General features: G+C 44.9%; 6 protein-coding genes across 8 annotated transcripts; 3 read left to right on the top strand and 3 right to left on the bottom strand.

Moving 5' to 3' along the window:
* Positions 1–116: 116 nt before the first annotated feature.
* On the bottom strand, positions 117–2,185 carry LOC120949298 (uncharacterized). Its single transcript, XM_040366517.2, has 7 exons — positions 2,075–2,185; positions 1,699–2,001; positions 1,501–1,581; positions 1,180–1,430; positions 978–1,091; positions 601–898; positions 117–521 (listed from the first exon to the last, which is right to left on the bottom strand). Exons 1-7 carry the CDS (start codon positions 2,112–2,114, stop codon positions 220–222), a joined length of 1,389 nt encoding a protein of 462 aa, XP_040222451.2. The 5' UTR covers positions 2,115–2,185; the 3' UTR covers positions 117–219.
* Positions 2,186–2,327: 142 nt separating this feature from the next.
* LOC120949299 (uncharacterized) lies at positions 2,328–3,702 on the bottom strand. Its single transcript, XM_040366518.2, has 3 exons — positions 3,547–3,702; positions 2,556–3,488; positions 2,328–2,474 (listed from the first exon to the last, which is right to left on the bottom strand). Exons 1-3 carry the CDS (start codon positions 3,619–3,621, stop codon positions 2,358–2,360), a joined length of 1,125 nt encoding a protein of 374 aa, XP_040222452.2. The 5' UTR covers positions 3,622–3,702; the 3' UTR covers positions 2,328–2,357.
* Positions 3,703–3,757: 55 nt separating this feature from the next.
* LOC120949301 (ubiquitin-like domain-containing CTD phosphatase 1) lies at positions 3,758–5,220 on the top strand. The gene is made up of 4 exons (XM_040366519.2): positions 3,758–4,021; positions 4,148–4,215; positions 4,290–4,542; positions 4,633–5,220. Exons 1-4 carry the CDS (start codon positions 3,859–3,861, stop codon positions 5,121–5,123), a joined length of 975 nt encoding a protein of 324 aa, XP_040222453.1. The 5' UTR covers positions 3,758–3,858; the 3' UTR covers positions 5,124–5,220.
* Positions 5,221–6,279: 1,059 nt separating this feature from the next.
* Positions 6,280–12,278, top strand: LOC120949067 (uncharacterized). Of its 3 annotated transcripts, none has more exons than XM_040366040.2 (5): positions 6,280–6,355; positions 7,138–7,471; positions 7,574–7,726; positions 7,801–8,231; positions 8,313–12,278. In XM_040366040.2, the coding sequence occupies exons 2-5, from the start codon at positions 7,292–7,294 to the stop codon at positions 11,710–11,712; spliced, it is 4,164 nt and encodes a 1,387-aa protein (XP_040221974.2). In that variant the 5' UTR covers positions 6,280–6,355; positions 7,138–7,291; the 3' UTR covers positions 11,713–12,278. The 3 variants fall into 3 exon arrangements, with proteins under 3 accessions (XP_040221974.2, XP_040221975.2, XP_049463167.1); XM_040366041.2 differs by lacking the exon at positions 6,280–6,355 and adding an exon at positions 6,596–6,720; XM_049607210.1 differs by lacking the exon at positions 6,280–6,355 and having other exon boundaries at positions 7,077–7,471.
* LOC120949068 (ADP-ribosylation factor-like protein 2) lies at positions 12,162–13,575 on the bottom strand. Its single transcript, XM_040366044.2, has 2 exons — positions 13,450–13,575; positions 12,162–13,376 (listed from the first exon to the last, which is right to left on the bottom strand). Exons 1-2 carry the CDS (start codon positions 13,512–13,514, stop codon positions 12,887–12,889), a joined length of 555 nt encoding a protein of 184 aa, XP_040221978.1. The 5' UTR covers positions 13,515–13,575; the 3' UTR covers positions 12,162–12,886.
* On the top strand, positions 12,383–12,818 carry LOC120949069 (uncharacterized). Its single transcript, XM_040366045.2, has 2 exons — positions 12,383–12,603; positions 12,716–12,818. Exons 1-2 carry the CDS (start codon positions 12,383–12,385, stop codon positions 12,816–12,818), a joined length of 324 nt encoding a protein of 107 aa, XP_040221979.2.
* Positions 13,576–20,029: the final 6,454 nt, after the last annotated feature.

The following is a 20,029-nucleotide window of genomic DNA, read 5'->3' as shown; positions in this document are numbered from 1 at the left end:
TGAACAGTAAAGCTGTTTCTAACATAACTGTTCTCGGGACGTCTATATCTGTATCAAAATTTACAGATAGCTGGTTCTCTCCCACTTGCTTTGAAAAATGTTGCCATCAAAGATGATTTTATTTATGTCGAACGACTTTATATATTTGAAACTAGTAATGCAAAATCATAATATAAAAAAAACAGGGCAACAATAAAGCTCTCTGCGCATTTCATCCAATTACTTCACAAAACGAATGTCCAGTATCTCGTCCCCTTCTAGGTCGAGATCCTCTGGCTTATCATTATTGCCAACCAGCTCGCCGTCAAAGTACAGCCGAATATCCTTCGGTTCACACTTGAGCTCTTCGGCGCATTTAATCACCAGCACGGACATGGTTTGATTCTTGTCAATCTGCAGCCGTAGCGGTTGTTTCCGTTTCTCCATCTGTACCTTCAGCGTGATCATGTTACTATTGTGGCCGGTCGACGACCCGTGAGCGGTCGGAAGGATTGGCGCTTTGGTTTTTAGAATGCGCCCAGCTGACGTGAGGGGAAATAAGTAAAAAAAAAATAATAATGGTAATGTACATCCTTTTGTACATCCTCACACCAGCCTTACCAATGAACTGGTGCGGTTTGTAGTCGATGGAATCGGGCGTATCGCTCGCATAGACTATGCGATCGTCCAGGTTGAGAAAAATGCACGCCCGATCGGCAGACTCTTTGGCCGCCAGCTGGTTAAAAATGTCCTCAAACTTTTGATACCGCCGATGGACGAACGTTTCGATGCCCCGGCCCCACTTGATTTTAATGCGCATTTCGTAGTTTTCCGTTTCGAACGAACTGTTGGCGGCGCTAAATGAAGGTTCCAGCTCTACTGCTCCATCACCACTCTCGTCATCGGAGTCTAAGCTTATCTGTACAGGTGATTGTAGAATGCTTTAGTTTCTGAGGTCCAAGACCAGCGGGTTGTTAATACATTTGGAAACTACATACCGTATTAGATTGAGTGCCAGCCTCGTTTGCTCCGCTTCTTCTAGTCACACGCCGGTATTGTGATTGGAAAATTGGCTGCGATGGCGTCGGGTCATCATCACAGTCCAATGATATCTGTCCGGGGAACGAAACAAAAAAAAGATATGTTTAATTATCCTCACAGTCTCTTAGCAGTGGTCGGAGCCAATGATGAGCTACTTACCACAGCCAATACTGGCGCTCGATTTCCCTGTGCAGTAGGTCCTCTTGACCGGCGGGAGCGGGGTGGCGGAAAGGGGTTTGTTGATACGGGCGATAGGAGGGTTTGTATTTCCTGCTCTAGCTGTTGCAAGCTACGTTTCGATGCATCGATTTTACCCATTATCTTTTTCATGTCGTTCGCTGTTACAGGTGGTTTCCGATGATAACTGTTGCACACTGTAGTGTAGGCCCGCTTAGCGGCAGTAGCATTCCCTGAAGGAAATAGTAAAAAAAATAGCAGTAAGATCAAACATTCATTCTTTTTGTTTGCATAGTTACATACTATTCTTCAGAAATTCCTTCACGATTGGGTTTTGCGAACAAAATATGGAATCGAACAAACGGGAAAGCTGTCTAATTTCGTCTGAAACGATATAACAAGAAACGTGTTGAGTAACTAAATGTGGTTGTTGAATAATGAGAGGGGGTTTGAGAATAAAAGTATCATAATGGTGTGAGGGAAAAACGGTTAAAAACTGACCTCCGACGCCTGCGACAGTCGGCGTCAAATCTACGACGGGCGGAAGCAGTTCAGGAGTTGAAGCTAACGTGTCCAGAGTATGGCCCACATCAGCGATACTGTCTGCGGAGGTTGATGATGTGCTTTTGCTGCTTTGAGATCTTTTGCCGCCAGCATTACTTTTCCTCTTTCCTGTAGCTTTGTTCTTCGCGGCAAGCGTTTTTCGTGCCCCATCGCCTCTGCTGCTATCGAGGGAATCGTTTGCAATGCTGTCTTGTGAATCGTTTAGCGCGCTTGTTGATGCTACGTCATCCTCATCGTAGTCTAGGGAAGGGGAATTTTGCATAAGAAATACGGGAAAACTGCACCACGTGCAGGTAAAGCACGGTGTTCTTACTCTCTAGAAAATTATCCAAATTGCCAAAAATTTCCGACATGCTGGTGTTGTTTGTTCGGCGAAGCTTGTTCGGACTTGCTATCAACTGCGTTTATTTCTTTTCCGTTTGTTGTTTCGGATTTGACAGCCGGCTCGTCGTTTGCTGACAGTTGTCAAAACGATGAATTCAGCACAATTCAAACTAATCGTTGCATTCAGCAAACGCAAAAAGGACATAACACATAGCGCGATATGGATTGATTAAATTTACAAATACGAAAACATTATTTTATTTTATTGCCAATCAGCTTAACAAAACTAACATCTCGTCAAAGCTGGATGATATTTTGTGTGTGCAGTATGGACAGTTGCCTATAGAGATGGTGAAGATTTTTTTACTCTCTCGCTGTGTCGCAAACCACTGAAAAGGCAGATGTAAATGAGACAAGCGGTTAGTGAAATCGTACAACAGCGATGTACATTTTCTAGCACCCATCCTTACCTCCTTCAGGCAATGTATGTGAAAAATCAAGTTGCATTGCTCATTATCGCACGAAATCACCGGCACACGGTCGTACCCGTCCTGGTAGTTCATGCATATGCCGCAGCTATCTTCGCCCAGCTCACTGCCCAGCTGCTGCGACTCTTCATGATTAGCCGCCGGGCGCATCGGAAAGGCAATCACGTTGAAAATGCGCAGCAAATTTGTGTAAACGTTACAGTCCGCATCCCAATCGTCCTGCCTCTCGTCGTAGATTTCGCGCAGCTTGGACACTTGCTTGGTTGGGCCGAAAAACCCGACATCGATGGCGGTCGGTTGTAGCGGGTGGAGTGAAACCTTCAGAAACACCTTCCGGTCGTACTTGAAAATGCGGTACACCGTTTTCGTGTCGATTGTGGCGGGCAGCACAACGTAACAAAGGTCGTCGATTGTGTTGAGATTGTTGTAAAACTCTTCCAGCTGTTCGAGCAGATCTAGAAACACCTGCACGTGCCGCTGCAGTGTGGTCTGCCGTTTGAACAGCTCCGATACGGCAAGCTCCGGAAGGGTGTGTTGGGCAACTTTGAACAGCTCCGCTGCGGTGCGGTTCAGGGTAAGCGAATGGTTTCTTCTGCCATCAAAGTTGCTAAACTCTACGTGCATTATATGTTTATCAAATACCACTTCACAACCGTACTGGCGCTGGATGGACAGCAATTCTAGGGCAAGGTTGGTGAGTGTAGTGGATGGTTCGCCAGTAGAACATGGTTTACTGGTCGGTCGTCCCTCTCTGCCAGAATCCAGCGAGTCGATGAGCTTCTGAACAAATTCGTCCACCTCCTTAATGGAAGATACTTCCGGGTCTAATGTAACTGGAACATTTCCACAAAACACTGACACTCGGTGATTGTTTGTGGTGGGATAGTCGGGAAAATGCAGCCTTATTTGATACAGCTAAAAATGGTGACAGTGAATCAGCATGTTGGAGATCTTAGAAGAGAAAAAAGACTACCTTTTTATAAAGTCCTACAAAGTGGCACGCTTCGAGTTGCACCAAGAACGGGTATTTCTGCCGAAAATCATTCATTTTCCAACTCTTTTGCGGAACTGTTCACAACAACACAGTGCGCGCGATGCCGGTTTGTTTATTTGTGTGTGCGTGCGTGTGTGTGTGGACGATTTCGTTGAACTTGACGCGACCCAAGCTGTCAAAGGTGGTTGCTGTGAGCTGTCAAAATTGCCGCATCGTAGAACGTAAACTGCAGAAGCGAAAGCAACTTTGCTGGCCGAAGGAAAGCTACGAAAACGTTGTTTAATTGAAACCATGGACTCGAAGGAAGTGTCGCTGATCATTAAATGGAGCGGCAAAGAGTTTCCCATCGAAGATCTGACCGAGCACGATACCGTCGCCGTTTTGAGGCACGAAATATGCAAAAAAACACAGGTCCGGCCGGAGCGACAGAAGCTGCTCAACTTAAAGTACAAAGGTAAGGAAAAATGCTACGCGAGCAAAGGGGATTTGCGAAGGATGCTTCTTGATGAAGCAGTATCGCGTGTCTCCGTTTTAGTTTGTTGGAGTAAATAAGTTCACCTTCATTTTCACCCATTTGTAGGCAAGCCGGTTACGGATGATGTCAGGCTGGGCGCAATGGACCTGAAGCCCAATTTTAAAGTAATGATGGTAAGCAGACGACTTTTTTATCCTAGTTATCGGATTCAAGTAAATCCTTCAATCGTTTGTAACATCCCATGCAGGTTGGTTCGCTGGAGTCCGATATCAAAGAGGCAGCGTCGCGACCCGAAGACGTCGGTAGTGTCGTAAATGATTTCGACAACGAGGAGGAAGACAATGTTGCGTTCGAAAATAAGGAGGTTTACTTGGCCAAAATCAACAAACGGATCAAAGACTACACCATAAAGGAATTGAATCCTCCGCGTGAAGGGAAAAGGCTGCTCGTGTTGGACATCGATTATACGATATTTGATCATCGGTCTGCTGCTGAAAACGGTAACTTAACGAAATGGTTGTTGGCGGAATTGACAACCAACTAGCCATAAAGGGAACACATGATTAAACCTGATTTCTTTTCATTCGCAGGAACGGAACTGATGCGACCGTATCTACACGAGTTTCTAACGTCCGCCTACCAGGACTACGACATAGCGATATGGTCCGCCACGTCGATGAGATGGATAGTGGAGAAAATGAAGCTGCTCGGGGTAACGGATGAGGCCCGGGATTACAAGCTGGTGTTTATGCTGGACGATGCCGCTATGATAACGGTCCTTTGCCCGCTGCGCGGTGTGATCGAGGTGAAACCGCTGGGCGTAATTTGGGGCAAGTACAGCCAGTACTCGTCGAAGAACACGATCATGTTCGATGATTTGCGGCGCAACTTTCTGATGAATCCGAAATCGGGACTGCGCATCAAGCCGTTTTCCGAGGCGCACCTCAACCGGCACAAGGACAAGGAGCTGGTGAAGCTGGCCAAGTACTTGAAAGCGATCGCGGAGCATTGCGACGACTTTGATACGCTTAACCATCGACGATGGGAGGACTATCTGGCTAAGAAACGATCATCGCATTGATATTGGGTATCGGGGGTGGGGAGGGGACTGGGCAGCGAACGATTTAATCGTGCACGCTTTATCGTTTTCAAATGAATACAAATATTCTTACTGAGCATTACAATGTTGCGATATGCTTTATGCTGAACAAGGGAAGTAGCGAAAAACGTAAACAACAAAAAAAATTGCCTTGCAGCGGCTTGTCAGCATATTCCCGAGACACAAACCACGCGTGCTGAATTGGAATTTTCTGAATTGGAATTGGAACAACCCAAACAGCACTTCTGATGCCGATTCTACGCTGAGCGAGAAAATTTTGCGATGTTAAGGTTCTCACAAAACTGTCATTTGCCCTTTTTTATGCTGATGATAGCTGTGAAATATAGCTCAAACACATAAAAAAATATTGCATTAGAGCATTTAACTGGGCTGCTGAAGCGACCCAACATTTAACTGGGAAATGTATAGTGGATTATTGGGAATCGATCTTTCCCACCTGCATGTGTAGAAGCACAACAAAAAAAAAAGAAAAATAATATAAGATATTTTGTTCCTGGAAAAGAAATTTATGTATCACGATCACGTTCAGAAACATTGTTTTTATTATTTTTATAAATTTGCTTAATTTACCACTTATTACACCGACCTATTATTTAATCCCAAATTTCTCGAGGAAATGTCAATCTCTAGCTGATGTCAATTGCCATCAAAATATGCGTTTAGTTCATTATTAAATTAAATTTAGGATTTTAGAAAAAACACTTTAGCAGCCTTTATGATAAAACCTGATAACATGTTTGGTGCGACAGATCTCAGCAAATTTCTCGCCATGTCCGTGAACACTTCTGATAAATTTTTATTTTATGTTGGAGGATCATCACTTCTGATTATGATGTTCAGATAGTGTAAATGTACATAATAGCATCATGCAATTTAAGGTGAGTGGTTCAACAACGTTACAAATTATTGTAAACAGTCACAAAACATAATGAAAATCCACAAATCTAAGAACGCCTTTGTTTAGGTGCAAAAGCAACCAATCGAACACAATCGAACAACCCATCCCACCAGAGTTCTCGCTGAATGTAGAAGCTGCAAATGAGAGCTGCAAAACAATTCTACGAACACTGACAATTGATTTGCTGTGTCGATGGGTTTCAGATTGCCGAAACAATTTACCCAAGTGCTACGGTGTGGTTTGTGTTGTTTTGCCTTTTGTGACGCCGAATTACTTGCTTGAACGGAATAAACAGGTAATTAGTGCTATATCTGTGTTGTAGGAATCTTTAAACGTGTGATAGCCCTTTTTGTAGCCCAATATGATTTGAGTTCTTCCCTGTGCATATTTTCCATGTCAAGCCCGATATGAGTTTTCGCTGAAAGATGGTTGTCATTTTTCTCGCCAGTTTTCGCAGCAGCTATGTTGATCTGTCTGTACCACGGCCAGCTATTTCGCAGTTCGGTTTGGTGAACGCCTGAGTTGTGGACGGGCCTGCTCGACGAAGCGTTATTTATTGTTGGAAACAGTGTCTAGTTATAGTTTGTGGCTTGCAATTTCACAAATATCATGCCTAAATAAGTCGAATTACAAGATTTTCATAAATACAGGTTGAAACAGGTATTTACGATTGTTTACATTTTTTCTGAGAACTGGTTTGTGCCAGCTCTCCTTTATTTTCGGCACCGTATTCGGTTGCCTGGGTATGGCGAGGTTTTTTTTGATTGCTTCTCTTGTACCTTTTCCCAGAAGCTGAATCATGAATTTTCGGGTGCTGACGAGTTGAGAGGTAGTCCGTGCATTATTTTTTTTTCTCTCTTGCTATTCAGCCATTTGTTTCACCCTACATGCAGTTTGTTTCTTGCATGTGTGAAAGCAGCTTTGTACAGCCTGCTCAGCACGTTTGACAGTTGTGCGGTGATTTGCCCCCCTTGTACCGCTGGGTCCGTATGCGATGCTATCAAACGTCAAACGGGCAGCATCTTCGGGTTCGTTCTGACGGGAACAGTGAAACCAGTGTGTTTTTCTTTTTCGCAGAGCAGCAATAGTAAATGAAAACAACTGCTGGTGCATAAATGTGGCCGTGAATTCGATTGGTGCGGTGTGTTTTCGGAACGGGGCGTAGGATTTCCGAGCTTCTCCGGCAAGGCGTAAAGCGGCGTCCGGTGCCCGTCGGTACGTGCCTGGCACCATGGAGCGGTTTTCGATCAATATTCTACGCCAGCAAGTGTACAACATTTGCCGTCTGTGCGGGGTCGACAATCCGGATAAGATTGCCATACTCAGCGAGGAGGAGGAGGATGTAATTCTAGTAACGGAGGACGAGGAACCATCGCTTGCCAAAAAGATTGAAGAATGCGTTGGAATAAGGGTAAGTTTGCCTGTGTGTGTGTGTGCAGAACCGGCGAAATCACAACATTCAGTAAACACAACGGTACACTGTATTTGTTTTGCTTCCCTTGTATACACACAGGTACACGCGAACGATCAAATGCCGCAAAACGTTTGCACCCTCTGCGTGGATAAGGTGAACGATTTCTACGAGTATCGGCTGATGTGCGCATCGACAAACCTTCAGACACGCTCTATCTTGAATCTGCCCGTCGTGAATCCTTCTATTTCTTTGGTACGTGGAGTTGTACCATACCACCGATCGAGCTGCTTGCCTTAAATGTTGTGAAAATCCCAATTTAATCGCAGGTGAAATCCGAAGTACGAGCCACACCGGAATTGCCGCCGGACGAGGACACGGTTGACACGAAGCCTTCGCTGAAGCGCGGGCCAAAGACGAGAAACCGAAAGAAGCAGGATGCGCCGGGGTCAGACGAGCCGGGCAGCAGCGAGGACGCCGATACGAAACCGTTCCCGGATGGGCCGACGGAGAAGCGCGTCAAGTTCGAGTTTGCCTGCCAGTACTGCAACGAAGCGTACAGCCAAAGCACCGAGCTGGAGCGGCATCTCGTTGTCAAGCATACGCCTCTCATACACAAGTTCGGCTGTGGCGCCTGCATGGAGTACTTTGACACGGCGTCCGAGTACAAGGACCACAACCTGTGGCACAAGCTGAGCCGCACTACGTTCAGCTGCTTCCGGTGTAACAGAAAGTTTGTCAAAGTTGGAACGCTCAACAAGTGAGTTTGCAAGTGCAAGTGGCTCTCTCTTTGCGCGTATTGCGACCATTGCTAACATGCTCTTTTGGTTTGGCATTTCAGGCACATCGAGACGAACAGCTGCGTGAAAGGGCCCCGAACAGCGTACGACGTTGCGCTGGTGCCCGACATGAGCTGCACGCTGTGCAACAAGGTGTTCAAAACGCGCAACCTCTACGAATGGCACGGTTGCTTCATGCGCGCCCGCGCCAGCTGTCCAAAGTGTGGCAAGCATTTCGTGAAGAAAAATCTGCTCCTCCGCCATTACATGCTGTACTGTACCGGCACGCTGCCGCTGATCGAGCCGGCGTTTCTGCCGAAGATTGAACCGGGCCCGCTGGCCAATGGTTTGATGGAGGGTGTGGCGGCGCGCGGTACGGGGCTACCTCCGGGCGGCACCAGTACGGAAGTGAAGCGAAGAGGCCGACCGACGATACGGGAAAAAATGAAGGAGGAAACGTTAGAGCTGCCACTTTCGCCCTCGATGATGATGGACTCGCCGGACGCGATGAAGTCGGAGACGAACTCGATCGCGGATGCGGACGAAACGCACGATAACGGGATGGAGGGTGAGCGGAAGCGCCTAAAGTCGACGCTGGTAGAGGAGACGGACAAAATTACGACCCTGCTGCGCAGCGGGGCGACGGTCGATGGCAATTCGGACATAGCCACCATCAACAGCATGCTCTCGTCGGTGAACGAAGCCATCGCAACCATTTCGAAGGTGCGCAAAAAGAAAAAGAAGCGCGATCGTTCCGGTTCGACCAGTGCCGCTGATAAACCGCCGGGCGACACGACCAGCCAGCCGATGGTGGTGCTATCGATGGCCAATGTTAAGCAGGAAGCGCTTGACGATTCCAGCTTGCTGGCTAGCTTAACGAACAGTGCAGGCGGTGTACCGAATGGAATGGGTGAGAGTGAGCCGGCACCAGCGGACGACGGTCGTCGCGAAATGGATGGTGAAGAAGCATCTGCCCCGACGGTAAACCATTACGATACTGACATGGGAGACACCGCAGAGGACAATTTTGACCATCACGGTAATGATGGTAATGCCTCGGACACGGAATCTGTGGCCAATAATAGTGTTGAAGTGATCAATTTGGATAGCAGCGACGAGGAGGATGCGTCCAGCGCCGCCAGAAACACACACCAACCGAATCATACACGATCTCAAGCAGCGCAAAGCGCCGAATCGATACAGCCGACCACGGTGCAAATGGTCGCGGTGAAACAGGAGCAACATACGGACGGAGAGTCGGATTTCGAAGGGTACGCGGATGCTTCCGAGTACGTCATGGTTAAGCAAGAGCCGTCGGACGAAACGGACGCTAATGAGACGGTTCCGAGCGCGGACGTGCTGCAAAGTTATCCCGATTCGTCATACTCACCGTACCAAGCGCTGCGCATAAAGATCAAGAAGGAGAAGGGCTTGCTGAACGCGTCCGTTGTCAGTGAGGAATCCGCTCCGTCGCAGGTGGCAACCACCCCGCCTACCACTGCTCGAAAGCATAGCAGCCCGGGTGAAGGTAAAACTAAAAAGGCGAGCAAACCGGCGACGAAGCGAAACACTGTTCAGCCGCCGCCCCCGGTGGTCAATGCGCAACCGGAACCGATAGCGATGGAAGTTCGCATCAAGCAGGAACCGGTAGAATCGTACGACGAACTCCAGCCACATGCTTCCACAGACGGTTCGCCCTTCGATAGTACGGTACGGATCAAGCAAGAGCCGCAGGATGAATTCGCCCCTAGCACCCACAATGAACCTCCGGCCGATATTGTCGCATTCGATGGAACACGCATCAAGCGGGAGCGTGTCGACAATGGGGCAGAGAAAGCGCAACCACCATCCAGCAACGGTCTGGTCGGCAGGCAAGATCCGTCACGAAAGGCGCTCAATCCCTTGAGTCTTACGGGTGTCCGCCTGAGTGGGGGCAAAAAGTCGAGCCCGAGCGGCCAATCGAGCGGCAAACCCAACGTGATGATTAATCCGTTTGCCTTGCTGAAGCAAAAATCGTCCGTGTCAGCGACCGCCGAGGGACAGGAATCCGCCGCCAAAGAGAGTGCAGAAGAGCCTGCCGAGCAACAAGAAGATCGGTACGCTTTGCCGGTGATTTCGCAGGTCAAATCCATCGATCCAAAGGACCACACATCGTCGTTAGCGTTTGAGGCGTCCCCGGAGCCGTCAAAAGCGTTGGAGCAGGAGCAGGTTGATACCGCAGCTGCCGGAACTGCCGATAATTCTCGCGACACGTGTTTAGCAGACGATGGTTCGGCCAGCTTACCGGAAGCGGTTGTAAATAGTGTGCCAGTACCAGCAGCAGCAAATGTGAGTGAGCTAAAAATTGCCTCCGTAGCTTCGATTCCGCACGCTGCGGAAGGCTGTGCAGTTCCAGGGCTGGACAAATCGGAATGCGAACAACAACCATCAGCGATAGAAGCGGAAGCAAGCGACGACAATACTGTACATTACCAAGTAAATGATTTGCCAGACCTGCAGGCTACGCAACCTGTGTCAGATGTAGCAGAACGAGCGTCTGAACGGCCAGAGCATTTAACTAATCATGAATCAGATGCTGATGTTGATCAGAAAAATGAGACAGAAACTGGACAACCAACAATCGGCTGTGCAGTGGAACCGGAGTCGCCCGTGTCTTCCACATCGCCGGAGGAACCAGCACAGGTGGTAGATGTTCATAAAAATGAAACGGAAAGTAGACAACCAACTGTGGAATCGGAGTTGTCGCACCCTGTTTCTTCTGCATCGATTGAGGATGCTACACATGCGGACGAGTCCGAAAATGGGGCAGAAAACGGTCAACCTACACGGGACTGTGATGAAGAAGCACAACCACATCCAGTTCCTGGGGAAGAGCATATCCCTGACGATGTATCATCAGAGAGCGACGCTGCACCATCATTGCATGAGGCTAAAGAACAAACGAAGCACGAGCAACCTTCCCTAGACTGTTGTGTGGAAACGCAGCCACCGCTTCCTGTTCCTTCTCCATCGGTTGAGGATATTCCTGCTGTAACACCCTCCAACGATGCTTCGGATGCTGCACTCGCGGAAGAGGACGATACAAACGAGTCGATCCAAACACCTGACTGTAGCGTGTCACTTCCTGTTGCTTCACAATCGGTTGAAAACATACGTTCAGCGGAGAAGGAGGAGGTGCCCGTGGAAGATGTTCAAAAGGATGAACAAACAAACTGTGAGTCAGAAACAGCTGGGTTTAGCGGTAAACAAGACAGCTCTTCCGAACTCGCCACTGAACCACAGAGTACTACAACCTCCCAACAGCCTGAACAGCAGCAGCATGATAGCAGCGTCAATGCTTCTGAAACGACACAAGCTGACGTAAAAAACCCTGTCGAACGGTCACCCGAGGCCGATCATCCCGAAACGCAACCAGAGCGTCATACTGTACCCAGCAGCAGTGAAGTTCCGGTGGTGAAATAATCATCAACGTGTCCAATTTGCCTACTCTAGCCGTATTTAAAAAAAAGGCATTCGAAGTACAATTCGCGCTTGGTGGAAGTATTTCCTTAACCTCCTACTCGCGACGTGACACACACTGCTTTGCGTTTCAGTAGTAGCAACTAAGACCATGTAATTAGAATTCGCCACACATGCACTCACATTTGCATTTTAGTATTAGAACATGCACTATTACGGTTACATGATGAAATCCGCCAATCTGGTGGATTCGATTATTAGATACTACGCAGCTAGATTTAACATATATATGCAAAAAACAGCAAAGAAGAGCAGAAAATGATATTCCTTTAAGGAACGCAGCATTTTCGCCGAACAAACCAAGGCGATATTAGCTTATGGAGAATGATTTCGTGTAAGTAGCAGTTTAAAAAGATGATTAGGACTCACAGAAGCGAAGAAGGCATTACCTGTAAATGGAATTAACTATAGTTTTTCGTTTTATTTCATCACCGATACAATAATGTACGTCATGTGTAAAAGCGAAGAAAATTAGAAATATATTCGATATTAGTAACCTTGGAAAAGAATCTCTGCTAGTATTATTGTACTGACGAATACGAAACAACGCACAGGGAACCCATATGCAGCAACCATTTATCCGGTTTGGGGCGTGCGTTGCCATGGGCAACACATGCTGTTGTTATTTGCGTTCGTTCGAGCAGACTGGAAAGGAGGTTTCACACAAAATTTTGCCACCATGGGCGACAGCAAGAGTGTAACAATAACACTGGAAGATATCATCACTCTCGAAGCACGCTGTTTGGAGCAAATTCGTGAGGATGTGTTGTACGCGGTCCGAAACGATGCAAAGCTGCGAGCGGTTTTGACGTCGAAAAATTACGATGATTTCAAGTAGGTGTATCACAGCTGCCAGCTGGCGTAGCGCACGGATAAGTTTGCGGCCATGTGACCATAGAGTAACAATCGATCTGTTTCCGTTGTTTTTTTTTTTCTCCCGCCCCAGGAACATCGTCGACGCTGCCCACCTAACGCCACTGAGCACCAGCGACAAGCGGAACGCGAAAACAAAGAACCGAATTTGGAACAACAGTGCCATGCGCGATTAATGGTTCCACTGAATAAAGCATGTGATTTGCCTTGGCAGCGTTAACCTAACCCGACTAATTCGTGCAGGCTATTCTAAGGTGAAAATGCGCTTCGAAATGTCCTCCACCAACCAATCGATGGCTTCCACCAGCTTGCCTCCCGTGACGGCGCTGACGCTCTGGATCGACCAGTGATGCGTTTCGATTTTGTCCAGCTGCAGTATGTCCTTGATTTCGTTGCCCGTCAGCGCGCCGGGCAGATCTTGCTTGTTGGCCAGCACCAGCAGCGTTGCGCCGGCCAGCCGTTCCTCCTGCAGCAGCAGCGTCAGCTCCTCGCGGCACGACTCCATGCGCATCCGGTCGGTGCTGTCGACGACCCAGATCAGCCCATCGGTACACTCGAAGTAGTTGCGCCAGTAGGACCGTAGCGACTTTTGCCCACCGACGTCCCACATGTTCAGCACGTAGTCATTGTAGTGCAGCGTTTTGATATTGAACCCGAGCGTGGGCGATATCTGGTCGATCGGTTCACCGTTGAAGCGCTTCAGGATGGTGGTTTTGCCGGCATTGTCAAGGCCGCTGGAAAGAAAATTAGGTAAAAAGAGTATAACAACACTTCACGCAGGATGAAAATTTCCTCCTTCATACGCACAGCAGCAGTATTCGCATTTCCTTTTCTTTTTGTTTCATTTTCTTAAGAATCGTTAGAAATCCCATGTTGCGGTGAGTTGTGTTCGTTCGGTCGCTGGCAGGGAAATAGAAAGCGTCTTTGTTTACATCGGTTTACGTTTGACAGTATGCGCGCAATGTCAGCAGCTTTCAGCAATTCAGCGTTTTTCCAATAGGATTTTGAATCGGATTTTTTTCGCATTTTGAATGGGATGATCGGAGGGTGTGTTAGTGTGGATCATTCGAAGAATAGGAAAAGGTGCGTAAAAGGGAAATTAATTACGGTCAGTATTTATTGTAGTATTGTATTTATTGCTAATCGGAAACATTTTTATTGTTACACATATATCTCACGTCGCGGATTGTGGAGTAGTTGATGTTTCTCTGGGGCGCACCCACGACTCCGGTCCGACTCCGACTATTGTTAGTTCGATTCAAACTGCAGCAAAATGGGACTCACTAGTTCCGCCCGGATTCGGAGTCGTCCGGAGTTGTCTGGAGTCGAAGTCATCCGGAGTAGGCCGGAGTCGACCGGAGCCGTAGTAATTGGGAGTCGTCCGGAGTCGATCGAAGTCGACCGGAATCAGAATCGTTCAGAATCAACTGGAGTCGTCCGGTGCAATGTGCTTTTAAGAAGTGTTTTTTTTTGTGTTTTACTTGTGCGTGTGCTCTTAGTATATAAGCCTTTGTTTGATTCCGTCTCTGACTCTGGACGACACTGGACGACTCCGGACGGCTCCGACTCCGAACGACTCCGGGCGTTTCCGGGCAACTCCGGACGGCTCCAGATAATTCCGAAAGACTCTGGATAATACTGAGCGGACCTGCCTTTCGGTTTCGGTTCCGAAATTATCGGAGTTGGATCGGAGTCGACTCCGGATTTTCGCCAACTTTACCCATCTTTATTCTGGAGTTCGTAGTGGACGCAGTTTCCTGCCTCATTTCGCACATTTTCTCGTAAATGAACCGTTGTTGTGTAGAACCCTACCAATTCATGAATTTCTGGAGGAACCCTAAGCACCCCCCCCCCTCCCCCCGGTAGCAACCAAATTTAAGTTGAAATGTTACATAATCAAAGACAGATGCCGAGTACCCCCCAGTAATCATGTACAAAGGGGCCTCAACACTTCTTACTGCTTAGGGCCCCCGACACTGTAAACCCGCTGCTGGTCCCTCTGGATGGAAATGATTGGCAAAGCATTTCATATATTATATCCACCACGAAGCTCCGAAGAGAAGTTCTTTTCACACACCAAGTTTCACAAGAAGGCCACGCCATTGCGATTTGGTCGTGAATTTTATAATATTGAATGCGTGTGTTTTAACCGGATCCGGCGTCAGCCTACTACTCGAAGTGATCGGTGGAAGAGATGGAGCGGCTTAATATCGATGTGCTACCTGAGTCGGCGAACCCGCTCAATGTCCCCCAGCAGCGACATATCGGGCCAACCTGAAACGTAGGATCTACTCCAACAATTTTGTAGCAAAATCTGAGTAGAAATTGATAAAAAAAACGAACAAAAAACTTTAAAAACTCAGTGGTGCAATAATTTGTAGGAGTACAGATGTGCTTTAATAGGTGTAAAGTGCCAGGAAGGTAAATTTATGAATATGTTAACACATAGCATTTGGAATATGTTTTATCTGCGCAAGCACAACCATTTTTACCGCCAAATACAACTAATTTACGAAAAAATGCATGTTTTTGTGACTTGTACATATTTGTTGTACCTATATAATGGTGGTATGGTTCCTATATTCGTCGTATTGTGTTCCTTAGGATTAGGAAGTGGTGGTAAATAAAGATACATCAAAAACTGTATATAATATAAATGGAACTTAGTTTTGCAGCTGTTTTCATATGAATAGCAACGATTACTGGCATAATACTGATTACTTACATAATTTGATCGTAAAAATGTATAAATTTGAGTGATGACAATATTGACTATAGCACTGAATAACGAGTGTAGTCTACCCACAGCAGGAAGGATGTGCTTGATTCGAAGTCCGTTTTTGCACTCAGCCAGATATGCGATTTTTTGCCTTTTTTGGTAAATTACTAACAGGAAACACATTTCTGTTACTTAGTTTTGTGAAAACAATACGACATGGTAAAAATATTCCGAAAAAAAACTAAAATTTAAATTTTAATTTTTTTTTAATGATTTTATAACTATAGGAACATGCCTGTTTTGTGTAACTATAATGGCACTACGGTACAAAAAACACATAAAAATGCAAAAATATGATCAAAAAGTAAAAAAAAAATGTTACTTTTACTACCGAAATAAGTTTCATTCATGTTGCAAAAATGTATGAACAAAATTGGACAGTTTTTTCACAACGGGCCGAAGATCGGGTTGTTTTAACGTCAGCATATCGGGTGACTGGTGTCGGGAACATACGGCGGATCATCGTCGAAGTGAACATCATCGTCGGAGCGGCAATAAGAACATTTACAGTTGCTTTTGTGTGTTACTAAATATGGTGAAAGTTTACATCTAATCGGTACCTACGAACTGAACGGCGCTAGAAAAGGTTAAGGGTAAGGAAATATAAATAGGGAAATGTAACCCGGTTTTGCAGACGTGCATTACCCGTGCATTTTCTAAGGGGGAATACAATAGATTTGATACCCTACACCGTGGCCAGGGTTATTTTTCAAATCTTGCATGAGCATAAGAACGGGTACACAGAAATATGTAAAACAAGAAAATCGTTATAAAAAGTGATCACGTTGGCGATCAGCAGCTCATTGTTTTACTCTCAGGCACACGTGTGAGATGTGTCGGTAGTGTCAAACGGAAAAGTGAAGTGATTTCAAGCTATCCTTGCTGTAAATTTCAAGCGCATAAGAAGTGAAAACGTGTGTTGTACTAAATCGTTTCGTACGTTCCGGAAGAATTTACATTATAAGTGAGTGTACCAAAACCGTTGTATTAGAATCTAATGCACTGATGGCTGACAAAATCCTTTCCCAACCTCCACGTGGTGTCGGCTGGATAATGCTGCATTATGTTGCATTTACCAACTGGGAAGGTTCAATTTTAATTTCGATGTGATCGTAAATCAACTTTCGTTGTGTAATTATGACATTTCATTGAAATCTTTATTTTGCACGTTGATGCAATTTGCTTGTGGAAATCGGTATCTAAAAAAGGTTTTCACGAACCGCTTTGCAACTGAATATCTCTTACTAATAAGAGATCCTTGACTTTCTGCTATTTTCTAGTGGTTCATTCCTTCCTTTAATTGCTTTGGAAGTTTTTACAGCGTCATCCGTACTGTTGCGAACGCAACGATAATAACTCTAATTCATATCTTAAAAACATTATATAAAACTATGTTCATCGAAAAGCTGGCTCGTTCATGAGTTTTACTGTATGCACCAAGTTTTCTAGTGCATGTATTAAATCAATGACTATGTTTTTTGAATCTCTTCTTATTCGAGTCAAACCATTTAACAGTTCTAAATATACTAGATCTGTTCCTCCAAATTTCGCTTCTAAACGCTTAATTATCTAATCAACGTTTTTTGACTCCATCATAAGCTGTTGAACGTGCCTTAATGCATCTCCGTTCAAAGCTTGTTTAAAACGGTTTAGATTTTCTAGATCCGTAAATTTGCGTTCTTCGTTTGTTTTTTCAAACGTTTGTTTGAAGTTCGTCCATTGTTTAGGATCGCCTCCAAACCTTGGCAATTGCATCAAGGATTGTCTTCTTAAGAGAGTTTCCATGTGCGATGGGCCCTGTCTTTCATCCCTCATGGATTTGAAAGCATTAAAAAAGTATTCCATTTGTTGTTTCTGATTATCTACCATTCCGGACCATTAACCAAGGGAAATAATCATTTCGTTTGGATTTTTAACAAAATTGAAAGGCATTTTGGACGAATCACTGATTTCCTTGCCTTGTAGTAAGAAAACTGGTTTACCTTGATGAGCCGATGTGTTTTCCCGGGCAGGAGCTGGAATCGTCTGGAACCGGGCTGGCCTCGATGTGATGATTCGCACGATACTTCTTTGGGTTTCCCGCGTGTGGCGGATCAATGTCTTTCCCAACAGTTTTATCTCTAAAACTTCACAACACAACGCAAGCACTAATGTTCCTTTATGTTTACATAATTGTTCACAGTGAGGAATAAAGAATTGACGTTACAACCTTTTAACTTGAACTTCACTTTCCTATCACTAACTTTTTCACTTATTCAAGTCGTTAGAACACTGAATTGAAAAAAATTTAGACGAATAAGTTCAACACTGGGGTTATAACACTTTTAATTAATTACAACTCCTCTGCATGTTATGAAATGCAACTGCATGTTATAAAACAATGTTATAGCTGTGCGATCTTGTATTTATTTAAAAACCTGCGTTTAGCCTTTTGTTGATTTTGACCCGAATCTTTTTATTGCCTCCTCTCTAACGTTCGTCTTGACTGATTGTAAGTTTAAAATGTGAACTTATGATGCTATTGGATGAACATAGTTTTATATAATGTTTTTAAGATATGAATTAAAGTTATTATCGTTACGTTCGCAACAATTACTATCTACTCGGATTCTTGTAACATCTCTGAGCAATTCTTGATAGATTAATTCCGGTCTTCCGAATAATTCCTCCAATCTTTTCATGATCATTTTAACATTTACGGGATCCAGAAAAGGTGATCCTACGCTTCTTTCTGCGTCTCGCTTCAGATATTTTTGAAGTCGATTCATATTTTCTATGTTACTGAATCCAGCTTTCTCCGAGCTTTCCTCAAATGCCTTTTTGAATTTAGGCCAATCCTTTGCTCTTCCATCAAAGAAAGGAAGTTCTCGGAGTGTTGTACGTTTATAAAAGGTACTATCACTCATGTTATTCTTCTTTAACGCTTCAATTAAAGCATTGACTACAGAATCTTGACCGCGATCATTGGGTAGAGTCATCGACTTCGATTTATCGAACTTACATTTTACGCAAAGATATTCCTCCCCCTTGCCGGGATTCTTCTCTAACTTAGTACAGGATAGATGGAACCATCTATCACACTCGTCACACTGAACCATTGATGGGTCAGCATCATCAAGCCTGGTGCAAAGTTTGCAATGGCCATCATTGTTTTCCACAAATATTTTTTTTACTCCTGGAACTCATTCTAGTTTCCATTCCCTTTTACGTTAATAGAATATTTCTTTTCTAATCAAATATTATTCCGCAAGGTAGCAAGTAGGTCAATTTTTTTTAATAACTGAAGGATTTATCCCAACAAGCAGAGTTCGCTTGTTCCTAATGGCCTAAGCCTTGGGTTTGAACGCCTTCTCTCTGGACAGGTTCGTTCTTGTAAAGCTGAGCTATTCTCTATACAAACTGGATTGAATAAATTTCGTAACCTCTCTTGATATGAAAGTCGTTCCCTAACTGGAGTTTTTTTGGTATTGACGAATAAGAATTCGTTTCCTCTCTGGAGCCACCAATGTTGACGGCGGAACTCGGGCCAGGCCACGCGAAGGAAAGGCCTTCAGTGTCCTAAGTTCCAACCGAAAACAGATTTATAGGAAAAGATGGGTTTCTGCCCGAAAAGAGTTATTATAACAAATTGTGCATTGAAATTTCCTCTAGTATTCTAGGTTCGTGGGAATCTATACTGCAAAAGTAGCACAATTTATACAACAACTTTTCGGATGAAGCAGAGTGACCCGGATGAGACCTAAAGCAAACCCGTTGCTGCCGCAACAATGGGTCTTTTATCTTCTAATTTTATATCCTGTTCGTATAAATTACTGGTAGTTAAATGATCATTTGGTAAATGAAAAATGTCATTGTAACTTTAAAGTAACTGTTCAAATGATTTATCTGTATCTTGGGATGTGAAATAGTTGTTGGATTTTCTTTCCCTCCCCGATTACATCCGTAACTGTGGACCCATGTGTGGTTTTTGTTCTTTCTCCTACGCTTATCCACGATATCTTTTGGTTTATAAATTTGTGTAGGTCTTACTTTTTTACCTTTGATAATAGAAAAGTCGGAACCTGAGTCTACTAATAGGTTGCATATTGAATCTGCCGTTTTGTGTTTGTGGTGTCCTCCAATTGTTATTATTCTGCTGGGTTTGGGATCTTCAGTTGTTATTTTTAGGACGCTGATCTATACTACGAGTGTTTGCCTGAAGTTGGTTTGAGTTGTATCTATTCTCCTGCCCATTTTGTCTATTGTCTGTCTTTTTGTCATTTGCTTTCAGATTTGTTTTATCGATGCTAATAATTGCTTTTATTGTGGCATCTAGGGTGGGAATGTTGCCGGACAATACTATTATAATTTCCTTTTTCAGCCCTTCCCAAAGTCAGCCATTGCTATTTTGTTAGTTTTTGCTGTTGCCAGTGCTGGTGCAACGTCTTCGCCAAGATATGCTTGTTCTGGCTCTTCGGCCAAAGCTTGAATTTCTTCACCAAAAACCTTTGGTGTGGTTTTTTGTTTTGATGTATGGATCGCTGTGGCAATATCTTCTGGTGACTCTGTTTTCTTAACATGAGCACATATTTTTGCTAGAGCGTCGTCTATACTGTTCATCGTTTTCCC

This window comes from Anopheles coluzzii, chromosome 2, assembly GCF_943734685.1.
Source record: "Anopheles coluzzii chromosome 2, AcolN3, whole genome shotgun sequence".
NCBI classification, from domain to species: Eukaryota; Metazoa; Arthropoda; class Insecta; order Diptera; family Culicidae; genus Anopheles; species Anopheles coluzzii.
Note: the sequence above shows the minus strand (reverse complement) of the source record. Positions and strands in the feature narration are given on the sequence as shown.